We start from the raw sequence: 14298 nt of genomic DNA, 5'->3' as shown, positions 1-14298 counted from the left end.
CTCATGTGCAAATGATTAGAACATCGTTAGAGAGGATCTTGAAGGAACCAGTCTTATTTAAACCTCAGACATTTAGTTTGGTTTGCTCTTTGTTGTTGAAGTGTTCGGCGTCACCATGCCTAGATCAAAAGAGCTCTCTGAGGCCTTCAGAAAGAAGGTTATAGATGGCCACGAGTCTGGGAAGGGATTGAAAAAGATCTCCAAACAATTTGAAATCAAGCATTTGACTGTCCGGAAGATCATCTACAGGTGGAGAAGATTCCAAACAACTTCCAACTTGTTCAGGCCAGGCCGCCCCAGCAAGTTCAGCCCAAGAGCAGACCGCAAGATGCTGAAAGAAGTTTCTAAGAACCCCATAATGTCATCACGGGACCTACAGGTAGCTCTTGCCACTGTTGATGTCAAAGTGCACGAGTCTACCATTAGAAAGAGGCTGCACAAATTTGATCTACATGGGAGGTGTGCCAGGAGGAAACCTTTGCTGTCCAGAAAGAACATCAGGGCAAGACTAAAGTTTGCCAATGAACACCGAGGCAAAGACCAGCACTTCTGGAACAATGTGCTCTGGACAGATGAGTCAAAGGTAGAGCTATTTGCCCACAGTACCAGAAGACATGTTTGGCGAAAACCAAAGACAGCATTTGACCACAAGAACCTGATACCAACTGTAAAGCATGGTGGTGGAAATATTATGGTTTGGGGCAGCTTTACTGCATCAGGGCCTGGGCAGCTCACCATCATATAATCCACTATGAATTCTTCATTGTACCAGAGGGTGCTTGAGGATAATGTGAGGCCATCTGTCGGAAAGTTGAAGCTCAACCGAAGGTGGACCTTGCAACATGACAATGACCCTAAACATACCAGTAAATCCATCAAGGAATGGCTGAAAAGAAAGAAATGGAGGGTTCTGGAATGGCCAAGTCAAAGCCCGGATCTAAATCCCATCGAGATGTTGTGGGGGGATTTGAAACGAGCTGTACATGCAAGAAATCCCTCAAACATCGCACAGCTGAAAGAATTCTGCATGGAGGAGTGGGCAAAAATTTCTCCCAGTCGATGTCAGAGACTGGTAGACAGTTATAAGAAATGCCTACTTGAGGTTGTTTCTGCCAAAGGGGGCAATACCACCTATTAGAGCCAAGGGTGTACTTACTTTTTCCACATGCGAAATTTGCATTTATGTTTATTTAAATTATACAATGAACTACAAAATGTAAATGTTTCATGATATTTGTTATATTATATCACCTTTATCCCTCAATATTGTTGAAATGAAGATCAAATCGCTGTATGTTGAAATATGTTCAAAAAGTCAAAACTTTACATGGGGTGTACTTACTTTTTCACGTGACTGTAGTTACTGGGCAGAATTGAATCCAAAGTAATCCGACTTATCAACTCTCCCAATCTGACCTCAAAACTCGACCCGCTCAAATTACACTGCAGAGTTGGCTCCCTTTCTCCTTTCTACAGATATTACTTTGGTTTCTGCTCCCAACAACTTGCTGCTTGTTTACCTCCGCCATTAGTGATACTCGACAAACCACTACAGCACATGATTATTGTGTGGCCAATACTCAAGGGTGGGCCGTTGTGATGTTTGTTTCTTCCCCTCGACTGCCAAACTATAGAACTCTTTACCTTCTCATGTCTTTCCAAACACTTACGACCTTCCCCTTTTCAAAAAGCAGATTTTTTTCTTCCTCATAAATTCTCAGACTATTGTCTCTATCTTCACTTCTCTATCAATGCAACTCTTTTATTTAAGGCCTGGCCTCAATGAGGACGATATAGTCCATGGCTGGAGCCTTCAACATAAAAAAAATTTCAAATAATATTTGTTGGCAAGTTGTTCCATCCAATGTTTCCACTCCATTGTTGCCACTCGGATGAATAAAAAATATATAAATAACCACATTTAGAGGCCATTTTCACCGCAAAGCGGGGGTTGGCCTTTTTCGGGGACCGTGGTTGTTGTTGTTTTTTGGTCCCCTTTTTGAAGCAATGTTTTACGGCCGGATGCCCTTCCTGCCGCCAACCTTTTTGTCGCCTTTTACGCACAAGCAGGGAATTACCAGTGAACTGGTACTCAATTAGCCGACCTCGGAAGGATGACAGGCTGAGTCAACCCCCCTGGCGTTAATTCAGCAATCGACCAGGATTACGAACCCAGGATCCTGGGATCCTAAGCCGGCACCCTAGCCGCTAGCCCAACACCAGGGCTAAAATACATTAAAATGCTTATGTGCCTCATCACATTCACTTTATTTTATTTTTTTATTTCAGTAGAGCCTAACGGAACAATTACTCCCATTCAAAGATCATTGCACCCTCCTGGTGAGTGACATGCTCAGTAATTTGTAACTGCCTCTACAGTCAGGGCACAGACATACCAGGATGCTAAATTTTAGAAAAACATTCCAAAATGACACCAGGACAGGTGATTGAACATCATTTTTCAAAGGACAGCAGACTCTCAGGGAACATACTGTAGGGCAACAGCAACAACGTTTTGTAGTTGGGAATCAAAGACAAATTAAATAACTTAAAATAGAGCAAACCACGTCTGAGCAATTTGGTCAGTCGCTTTACTTACAACTTGCAACTACCAAATACTTTTATCCATTTGATGTAAAACGAGAACACCTACTGAATGCTTACAGCTCTTCTCAACACCTCTTCGGCCTCAATGAGGTGGTTGTGTTCCTTCAGAATGTTTCCCAGGTTGTTCATGGGCTGCACATAGTGGGGATGTAGTCTTGCAAAAGAGTCATGAGAGGAAACAGCAACAACAAATGTTAAAGTTCAGAACCATTCGGTTTTACAACAACTTTTAAATGTTTGTTCTACTCCTTGAGGTAAACCTACACTGCCCTACCAAAGGTCATTTAACACATTACAAGTGTTGGTGTGCAGCCAATAAATATCTTCCTTGGGCCTCCGCTGTAACCTAACTCGAACATCTGCGACCAGTTTTTGATTGATTGAAAGAGGGATTCTCTGGCAATCCTCACACAGCGCTTTGACATTTTGTGGTTGTTGTGATGAATCCCATAAAACCAATGTAATATATCCCACCGACCCTAACTTGAACAACGTGTACCTGGAATTGTAAATCCGCAAAACCTGTTTTCACATTTGGAGGAGTCACTGCACCGTGCCATGTGATGATGGGTATTAACCACATTTTTGAGAAGCTTATGTGCAGAATCTTTTCCATGGAATAGCACAGAATGCAATCCTGAGCAAAGCCTACTCATGCTTACCTGACACCCCAAAGACACCCCCACCACTCCACACAGACATTTTCGATATCTCTAGAAAGTTTGAAGTGGCAAAATAATCAAATACAGTATGTTCAATCCCAACCTTACTTGATCTTCCCTTTCAATGTGACTTTAATAGTCTGTGGGATGTGTAGCTATGGCAGGTGTTGCCTGCACTATTCCACTTCATGATGACGTTTCCCAGAGTTGATTTATGGATGGCTAGGATGGTTGGAATTGTCATGATGGAGGTGTCAATTCTCTGACAGTTGATTATTACTCCTCATTGGTAATCATAAAGCCTTCATATCTGGAGCATGTTATAAAATTGAGCGATGAGACTGTTTTCTGACTATTTATATTGTATCTGTTGATGAGGATATTATGAAGTAACATCAGTTGCTCATGTAGGAAATTCTCACAACTGGAAAATGACTTTGTACAAGGGTCTAGGCCTTAAGGTTATGGAGGAGCTGAACACAAAGGGCATCAAGTTCATAAATTGCCTAAATGTATGGGGGAGTTTATTTATTTATTTTTGTATACAAGATCGAGGCTCATGTAGAGCTAACATTAATCACAAAAAGACAAACTGACACATAAAACATAAGATAAAGGGAGCGGGAGACAAGATGGGGAGAGAGAGGGAAGCACACAAGTACAACATTTGAGAGCAGGGACATCGGGAGATCTGTGGAAGGGAGAGGGCTTGGGGGGAGGAGGAATGGGAAGGGGGGGGGGGGTGGGAGAGGTAAAAAAAAACACATTGACATTGCTAGGACTTCCAGGACAGAAGTCAGAGTTTAAAAAATGTGGATCTGGGGTGAAATTAGCGGGGGTAGGAAAGGTCAAGGTTTTGGATGGGGCATACACCCACCGTTTAGCGGCTGGTGTTGGGCTAGCGGCTAGGGTGCCAGTTTAGGATCCCAAGGATCCTGGGTTCGAATCCCGAATTCGAATCGGCTTAGGGCTGAGTGGCAGCAACTGACAAATGTGCCTGTATCCAGAAGGCTAGTCAACCAACGACTGGTTCAAGCAGGCTATCGTGCCAGGCGTCCCCTGAGAAAGCCACGCCTCCATACAAATGGAGGAAAAACGCAGAAATGGAATAACAATGCCTCAGAGAGGAACAGAGTGGGAAGGAATCAGCGTGTAAGTAGAAGAGATCATGGATATGCATGGGAGCGCGCATAAGGTAGTGAGAGTGGGGGCAGCACATTTGAGCAAATGAAGCAAAGATGACAAAATAACACAAAAAGAGGGGTGATTCCACAATCTTGAGAATAAGAGGACATTAGGACAAATGAATGCAGGTATGCAACAAGCTTGGACTGCAAGAAGGTGAGCAGATGAAGGTTTCTGGAGGAATGCATATGACCTAGGGTGGCTTTTAAAGGACAGAGGTAGTAGAGCATAGCAGGAGCAAGCCAGAAGTAATCTATATATATAAAAGAAAGTTTTTGTTTGTTTGTTTGTCTGCGCAAGCTAATCTCCTAAACGGTGAAAGATAGGAGGAAACCATTAATACAAAAAATGTCGGGACAGGCCCCGGGAAGGTTTTCGGCGAGGTGGCGAGGCCGGTCGAGGCCGCTTCGGCCGGGCTGGGCCCATTTCGCAATTAAAAGCTGAGCTAAATTATAGTAGTCAATCTTCTACAGCCGCGAGTAAAAGCTGAATTATAGTAGTAAATTCATTCAAAAAGAACCAAAAATGTCGGTACGGGCCCCGGGAAGGTTATAGGCTAGGTGACGAGGCCAGTCGAGGCCGCCTCGGCCGGGCTGGGCCCATTTTGCAATTAAAAGCTGAGCTAAATTATAGTAGTCAATCTTCTACAGCCGCGAGTAAAAGCTGAATTATGGTAGTAAATTCATTCAAAAAGAACCAACAATGTCGGGATGGGCCCCGGGAAGGTTATAGGGTAGGTGACTAGGCCAGTCGAGGCCGCCTCGGCCGGGCTGGACCCATTTCGCAATTAAAAGCTGAGCTAAATTATAGTAGTCAATCTTCTACGGCCACGAGTAAAAGCTGAATTATAGTAGTAAATTCATTCAAAAAGAACCAAAAATGTCGGTACGGGCCCCGGGAAGGTTATAGGCTAGGTGACGAGGCCAGTCGAGGCCGCCTCGGCCGGGCTGGGCCCATTTTGCAATTAAAAGCTGAGCTAAATTATAGTAGTCAATCTTCTACAGCCGTGAGTAAAAGCTGAATTATGGTAGTAAATTCATTCAAAAAGAACCAACAATGTCGGGATGGGCCCCGGGAAGGTTATAGGGTAGGTGACTAGGCCAGTCGAGGCCGCCTCGGCCGGGCTGGACCCATTTCGCAATTAAAAGCTGAGCTAAATTATAGTAGTCAATCTTCTACGGCCACGAGTAAAAGCTGAATTATAGTAGTAAATGCATTCAAAAATAACCAAAAATGTCAGGACGGGCCCCGGGAAGGTTATAGGCTAGGTGGCGAGGCCGGTCGGGGCCCACCTTGGCCGGGCTGGGCCCATTTCGCAATTAAAGGCTGAGCTGAATTATAGTAGTCAATCTTCTACGGCCGCGTGTAAAAGCTGAATTATAGTAGTAAATTCATTCAAAAAGAACCCGGGCAACGCCGGGTGCTTTCGGCTAGTATTGTATAAAATAGAGAGCCTACCAACATGTTAGCAGTGAGAAAGTGATATTCCTTGGGAATTCACCTGCTGCAAATAATACCAATGATGTGGAAGGCCCAGTTTTAACCAGCTCAAGAGGAGCAAGGTGGGAAGCAGAATCAGCAAGGTGGGAAACACTCACCCAATAGCACGTCTATAGTATTTCACCGCAAGGGTGTTGTTGCCCATGTCAGCCCAATTCTTGCCGACATTGTAGTGAACCTGGCAATGAAAAAACACAAAACAAAATTAGCAAAAACAGTTTAGAATGACCACCCTCACCTGAAAAATGGTAATTTTTTTTGTTGTTGTTGTTGTTTTTGTATACTGAATCGAGGCTCGTGAAAGAGCTAACATTTATTTCACAAACAAATCAACCAGACAAACAAAATATATAAAAAGAGGGGGCGGAATACAAGATGGGGAGAGAAGGGGAAGCACACAAACACAACATTTGAGAGCAGGGAGATGTGTGGGAGGGAGAGGGCTTGGGGGGAGGAAGCGTGGGAAGGGGGCGGGGGGGGCTGGGAGAAGTATAAAACACAAGGACACCAAGGACTTCCAGGACAGAAGTTGGTATTTCAAAAAAGTGGATTTGGGGTGAAATTAGCGAGGGTAGAAAAGATCAAGGTTTTGGATGGGGGAAGATAAGAGATGGTGGTGAACAGCTGTTTTAAAGACCTGGAGGGTGGAGTGGGATTGAAGAGAGTGAGGGAGTTTGTTCCAGAGGCGGGAGAAAAGAGGAATGAAGGAGTGAAGGTGAGCAGAGAGTCTTGATTTTGGCAGTTTAACTATAAGAGGGTTGCAGGCAGATCTTGTGCGACCTGTAGGAATATTTTGGGGACAGAGCCCAGAGAGAGCTGGGGGGAAAGGCCAGAGAGGAGTCGGTAGAAGACGGAAAGACCACCAACCTGCCTGCGGTGAGTGAGTGAAAGGCCCTTGGAGTTAGCTTCATCGCGGGAGATTCCAATGATTAAATGTTAATTTAAAGGTGAATTTAGTTGTAATATCCATACCCAGTCATTTGATGCAACATGAATATACTGGGAAATGGTCACAGAAGAAAAATATTTTACAGTGGGTCATGGCAAAATAATTAGTCAACTTCATAAATGAAAGAGTTTGACCAAAATTTACATACAGTATTGCAAGGTGTGCTGAAAAGTAATGCCTTCTATCCGTTTTCTCCAAAGCAGGCAAAGATATTCAAATGAAACAAAGCACTGTCCACACATGAGTTCTTCCAGCCATGTGTGCGAAGTTTCGTGATTCTGAAACTACATGTCTAAGTACTACGTTTGTCAAGATGGCAGAGAGAGGGCAGCACGATGTTGTCAGTGTGGTTAAAGCAGCGAGCAGTTATTGAGTTGTTCGAGCTTTCATCGAGCTATACATGTGAAGACCACCAGTTCCTGGTCAATATTGTGACGAGATGAGAGTTGGGGACACCATTACAATCCCAAGAGGAAGCGACGGTCAATGGAATACCACCACAAAGGATTGCCAACACCGAAAAAATTAATCAGCCGGGAAGGTCATGATTACGGCTGTACGGGACATTTAGGGGATAGTTCATTTGGAATTCATGCCAAATGGTACCACCATTAACACTGAGCGCTACATTGAAGCTCTAAAGAAACTGAAGACCCAAATTTGGAGGGTTTCGTCCTGACATGCAGATGGTTCACCTCGAGCATGACAACTCACAGCCTCACATGACTGCATGAATGACTGAAGCAATTGGTTGCCTCAGTTTCACCACCATACAGCCCTGACTTGGCATTGTCAGATTTTCATCTCTTCGCCAAGCTTAAGGAACACCTTAGTGGAGAACAATTTCTTCTGACGATGATGTCAAGTCCGTTGTAAAGCACGGGTTAGGTCAGTGGGATGCACAGTTCTATCGTGACAGCATCACAGAAGTACATGAACATTGGCAGAAATGTGTGGACCACAGTGGAGATTATATTGAGAAATAAATATGCACCATGGTAGAATAAAGATTGATGTTAGTATCTGTCCTTGTTTCGTTCGAATATCTTTATCTGTTTTGGAGAAAAAGGATGGGATACATTACTTTTCAGCATGCCCTTGTAAAATAATATGTCAAGGTGTACACAGAATTGTTGTGCCCAAATACCAAGTTGTTGTTCAACGTCCTCGCACTGTTAGGTGAATAAGGCTACTTAGGTAGTTTAATTCGAACCGAACCTCTCTATCCCTTCCCCCCCCCCCCCTCCCTGTCCTTCCCCCTCTCCTCTCTGACCCCCCCCCCCCCCCTCTCTGTGTCCTCCCCACCCCTCTGTTTCTCCACTGTCTCCATAGATGTGGCCTCCATAGCGAACGGTCAAAAATGGCCTTAAAACGATCATTCATTCGTTCATTCATACATACATACATACATACATACATACATACATACATACATACATACATAAATGTATATATATATATCGAACCCCCTCCTCCCACCTCCGACTTGATGGGTCAGCAATGCACAGGTTGAGCCCTGTAACAGGAAATGCTGCATGACTTGTTAGCGACAAGCATCGTCTGCCACACAAACGCATGATCTCTGCCACACTGATCACCAATTAAGCAGTGAGGTTGCAATCAAGAGGGTTAAATCACACACACATACACACACACACACACACACACACACACACACACACACACACACACACACACACACACACACGCACACACACACATATATACACTACCGGTCAAAAGTTTGAGAACACCTCAATTTTTCCAGCTTTATTGAAATTTACGCAGTTTCATGTCCAGTGAATAACCTGAAATGGTACAAAGGTAAGCAGTAAACTACTCGAGGTTAAAAAAAAAGTTTAGGTTAGCAAAAATGAGAAATAATGTAAATTGCACAGTTTATATTGTAAAAAAAAAGGCCTTCTTCAGGGAACAAGTAATGGGTTAACAACTTACAGCTGTTCTGCAGCAATGTAAGTAAATTAAGCCTTGAAAGTTGATGCAACAATTCCTACAGGTGCTGATTACTTCATTACAAACCCCCTGTCTGTATCACAGCAGTATTGGAACAGACTGTTATTACACCCTCTGAAGCATTATTTGGACAATATTGCACTGCAGGAAGTAGAATATTGGAAACTGGAGGAAACTCTGACAGGAAGAGGTCTGGCAGATCCAAAGCCACAACAGAATCAGAAGACAAGTTTCTGAGTCAACAGCTTGCGTGATAGGCAGCTAACAGGACAACAGCTTCGAGCACAGCTTAACACTGGTCGAAGTAAGCAAGTCTCAGTTTCAACTGTGAAGAGAAGACTTTGAGCTGCAGGTTGGACAGGTCGAGTGGCAGTAAGAAAGCCATTGCTAAGATGGAAAAATAAGAAAAAGAGGCTTGCCTGGGCCATGAAGACTACTGAAGTAGACGACTGAAGTGGGCCACTGGACTACTGAAGAGAAGAAGAAGGTCTTATGGACCGATGAATCAAAATTTGAAATCTTTGGTTCATCACGCAGGGTTTTTGTATGCCATCGAGTAGGTGAAAGGGTGGTTCCTCAGTGCGTGACACCAACTGTCAAACATGGAAGAGGAAGCGTGATGGTCTGGGGCTCTTTTGCTGGATCCAGAGTCGGCGACTTGCACAGAGTCACTGGCACCCTGAATCAAAAGAGCCACCACAGCATTTTGCAGCGCCATGCAATACTCTCTGGTATACACCTAGTTGGTCAGGGGTTCATCCTACAGCAAGATAATGACCATAAACACACCTCCAGGCTATGTCAAAACGACCTTCGAGGAAAAGAACGAGACGGTAGGCTTCAAATGATGGAATGGCCAGCACAATCTCCAGATTTAAACCCCATCGAGCTCGTTTGGGATGAACTGGACAGAAGGGTGAAAGCAAAGCAACCGACAAGTGCTACACATTTGTGGGAACCTCTGCAACAGTGTTGGGAAGAACTTCCCGAACAATATTTGATTTCCATTGTAGAAAGAATACCACGAGTGTGTTCGGCGGTTATATCTGCAAAAGGTGGCTACTTTGCTGAGTCAAAAATTTAAATTAAATTTTGTTAAACAAAATGATTCTATGATTTCTTTTTTTATCTCCAATTGTTTATTTGTTCTATGTTAAATTTAAGAGTACATTGAGACATTAAACTGCGTAAATTTCAATAAAAACTGGAGAAATTGAGGTGTTCTAAAACTTTTGACCGGTAGTATATATATATATATATATATATATATATATATATATATATATATATATATATATATATATATATATATACACACACATATATATACACAACATGACCAAAAGTATGCGGACACACCTAATTAGTGGATTCGGCTGTTTCAGCCACACCTATTGCTGACAGGTGTATATATAAATCAAACACACTCCATAGACAAACATTGGCAGTAGAATGGGCCGCACCGAAAAGCTCAGTGACTTTCAATGTGGCACCGTCATAGGATGCCACCTTTCCAACAAGTCAGTTCGTGAAATTTCTGCCCTGCTATAGCTGCCCCGGTCAACTGTAAGTGCTGTTATTGGGAAGTGGAAACGTCTCGCAGCAACAACAGCTCAGCCGCTAAGTGGTAGGCCATACAAGCTTACAGAAGGGAACCGCCGCATGCTGAAGCGCATAGCGTGTAAAAATACCGTATTTTCCGGTGTATCAACCGCACCCGTGTATCAACCGCACCCCGGATTTTCGACTTCAAAAAAAACCAAAAAAAAACAACAGATTTTCGAGGGGAAAAAAAAAATCAGGAAAATTTAAAAAAGAGAAGAGAATAAATAAATAAAATGGAAAGCGAAATATGATGAAAGGAAAGAGAAACTGAAGACAGAGAAAGAGTGAAAATACATGAAATGAGTTGAAAGAGAATTTAAAAAACATTATAATTATTCTTTCTTGCCAATGTGGGGCCCTGAAAAGGGCCGTTGGGTTTTGGCTCTTGCCAATGTGGGGCCGTGAAAAGGGCCGTTGGGTTTTGGCTCTTGCCAATGTGGGGCCCTGAAAAGGGCTGTTGGGTTTAGTCTCTTGCCAATGTGGGGCCCTGAAAAGGGCCGTTGGGTTTAGTCTTTAAAATCCGAAGAAGTCCTCGTCATCCGTTTCTTCAGTCCAATCCGAGTCGGGGTAGGCGAGATCCTCGTCATCGTTATCCTCTTCTCCATCGTCGGAAAAGGGCTGTTGGGTTTAGGCTCTAAAATCCGAAGAAGTCCTCGTCATCTGTTTCTTCAGGGAAGACATTACGAAGATCATCATCCGAGTCTGGGTAGGCGAGATCATCGCCGTCGTTATCCTCTTCTCCATCGTCGGTCACTGCCACTTCATCCTCCCAGATGATGTCATCTTGAGTGCCATCAAGGGCATTAGATATGCAGCACTTGAGGAAGGCCCGCTCGATGATGGCTGCCGGCAACTCCTCCCAGACCTTCAGTATCCAGCTACAGATCGTCGGGAGATCCACCTTCCTCATCCTCCCAGTCTTGGTGAAGGTCTTGTCCCCCGACAGCATCCACTCCGACCAACAGTGCCGCAGACCGTCTTTGAACGGCTTGTTGACTGAAACGTCTAGCGGCTGCAGCAGTGACGTCATGCCACCCGGGATCATCACCAGATCAGTGTTGAGCCCCCTCAGCGTTGACGTGGTCTCCTCTGTCTTGTGATAACGGAAGGCGTCGAGGACGAGCATGCTCCGTCGCCGCGAAAGTGCACCAACTCGTCTCCCCCACACGACGCGGAGCCAGTCATCTACCAGCGCTTGGTCCATCCACCCCTTGGCCTGGGCACGAACGATTACACCCGGAGGAAATTTATCCTTTGGTAGCGTCTTCCTCTTGAAGATGATATATGGCGGCAGCTTTCCCCCATCAGCGGTGCACGCCAGCATAACCGTAAAACGATCTTTCTCATGACCCGTTGTAGTGATGGACACCGACTTGTCACCTTTGGCCGAGATGGTGGTCACTCGAGGCACATCGAAGGTCAGCGGTGTCTGGTCTGCGTTGCCGATGCGGCTTAGGGGATAGTCGTGCTGCTTGCGGAACTTGATCATGAACTTCTGAAAATTAGCAGTCTTCTCTGCTATGTCATCAGGGAGACTCTGGCGATGTGGGTTCGCCGGCGAAAGGAAAGGCCATGACGACTCATGAACCTGTACGCCCAAGACATACTGGCCATGAAGTCATCGACCCCTGTTTCCCTGGCGATGTGTCGGGCCTGGAGTCGCAACGCTAGTGTCGCGATGGCGTGTCCCTCGGCTTGCTTCTCTCTCACCCACATTAGCAGTCTCTCCTCCAAGGCCGGCCACTGGGCTGCTTTACCCCTCATCGCCTTCTTCTTCTTCGGCATCGTCTCCAGCGTCTGCTTGTTAGTCCGCCAGCGTCTAATGACGGACTCGTCGATTCCGAAGTGTCGGCCGGCCGCCCGATTACTAAACTCTTCTGCAAACCTGCAGGCACAGAGCTTGAAAGCTGCTGTGAATGATTGCGGTGCCATCTCGTGGTCTTGGTCAGGATAGAAGCGAATGGTGAAGCTTGGTCTTGGTCAGGATAGAAGCGAATGGTGAATCTTGGTCTTGATAGCTCGAACAGGATAGAACGAATGGTGAAACTCCCCATTGACCTCTCCGTTTTATACATTTGCCCAGCCCATGCGGCAGCATCAAAGCCGACTTCAATAGGTTTACCACGGCGTTGGTTAGACAATAGGTACATCATAATGTCCCATGCAAAACATCCTGTTTACCATGTTGACGCTTTTGTTTTGTGACTTAATCCTGTCTTTATTTAGCACACTCTATTCACTATGTGACCTGTTCAACATTGCATTCAACATTTAACCCACAGCATTTAACCCCTGACTATCTCTTCTCCTTCTCCTTCCTTTTGCTTTGATTATTTACCTATTGATTTTTGTCTTTTTGCACTTGTTTTTTGTACTCTGTCAAAGCGCCTTTGGGCTTCTTGAAAAGCGCTATATAAAATAAATGTATTATTATTATTATTATTATTATTATTATTCAAAGAGGACTAGTGAAAGTACACATTTTCACAAACACGCATAGAAAAATCAAATATTACAAACATCAAACTTTCATGTATTTTGACTGGCAGCAGTAATCGGCGTTGAACCTACCTTAGTAACGTAATTGACGATCATTCATCATTGTATCCCCGCAACCCCAAAGTAATATAAAGATTACGTCCCGTTGATATGACAGTTTTTCAATGCACAAATTTTTCTGTTACTGTGTATCAACCGCACCCCCTTTTTTAGGGTTTTCCCGTCGATAAAAAACCACGGTTGATGCACCGGAAAATACGGTAGTCTGTCCTCAGTTGCAACACTCACTACTGAGTTCCAAACTCAAACTACCTCTGGAAGCAACGTCAGAACAACAACTGTTCGTCAGGAGCTTCATGAAATGGATTTCCATGATCGAGCAGCCGCACACAAGCCAAAGATCACCATGCGCAATGCCAAGCATCAGCTGGAGTGGTGTAAAGCTCGCCACTATTGGAATTTGGAGCAATTTGGAGCCACCTTAAACTTCCGGAGAAAATTGTGTACGTTGGACACAGGCAAATCAATGTCACTGGAGATGGACTTGTAGCCTTGAGATTGTCCATGCTTGGCTACAATGTTGTGTCTGACCTCCTCAGACAATTCTCTGGTTTTCTTTATTTTCTCCATGCTCATTGCAGTACACAGTGACACAAAACAGCAAAATGACTCTTTTTTCCATTCAAACTTTGTGTATTTGAGTGAAGTTGTGAATGTTGATTTGAATGAATGAGTGATTTTTATATTGTAGGCAACTACAACTCACCATGAACCACCTGCTTGAAATCTAATTATTTCTAACCACTTCTAAAAGGTGCCAATAATATTGTCTGGACCATTTTAGGATTTCTGTGTGGAATAAGGTAAGATTCAGAAATTCTTTGAGCTTTTTTTTGTTTTGTTCCACTGCAAACCAAAGAAATACATTTGAGGATACCAAAATATTTTGTAATTTAAACAATTTTCTTGAAGAAATGGTGCATTATTTGAAAAAAGTGCAAGGCTGCCAATATTTTTTGGCCACGACTGTATATATATATATATATACTGTATATATATATATAATATATATATATGTCACGCTACCAGATTCTTGTACCAGATGCGCTAATCATCTACTGGGTATAAACGCCGTTGAAAGGCGGCGCCACGTGTTTCACAGTTTTCGCTTCCGGATTGATCGTTTATCAGCAATAAACTTCCGTAAATATACCTTTATTGGACACAGTTTCGTCTTATATTTCACCCATCGACGGAAAAATATACGATCTTTCGTTCTATGACAGTGGCATTAGCTGTTATGACCGTTGAAGCCTG

General features: G+C 44.0%; 1 protein-coding gene across 3 annotated transcripts in view; it reads right to left on the bottom strand.

Annotated features, from left to right (window-relative positions):
* TMTC4 (transmembrane O-mannosyltransferase targeting cadherins 4) overlaps window positions 1-14298 on the bottom strand; it is a 166102-nt gene that overhangs the window by 42489 nt on the left and 109315 nt on the right. For all 3 annotated transcript variants that reach the window (XM_068128585.2, XM_068128586.2, XM_078784646.1), the window contains 2 exons: window positions 6053-6132; window positions 2654-2761 (listed from right to left, as the gene is read on the bottom strand). In XM_068128585.2, coding sequence (XP_067984686.2) covers window positions 2654-2761; window positions 6053-6132 — 188 coding nt within the window. The remainder of the gene's footprint in view (window positions 1-2653; window positions 2762-6052; window positions 6133-14298) is intronic.

The sequence above is a fragment of the Myxine glutinosa genome, chromosome 9 (assembly GCF_964187855.1).
Source record: "Myxine glutinosa chromosome 9, kmMyxGlut1.1, whole genome shotgun sequence".
Taxonomy (NCBI): Eukaryota; Metazoa; Chordata; class Myxini; order Myxiniformes; family Myxinidae; genus Myxine; species Myxine glutinosa.
The sequence above is the reverse complement of the archived record's forward strand: the minus strand, read 5'-3'. Positions and strand labels throughout refer to the sequence as shown.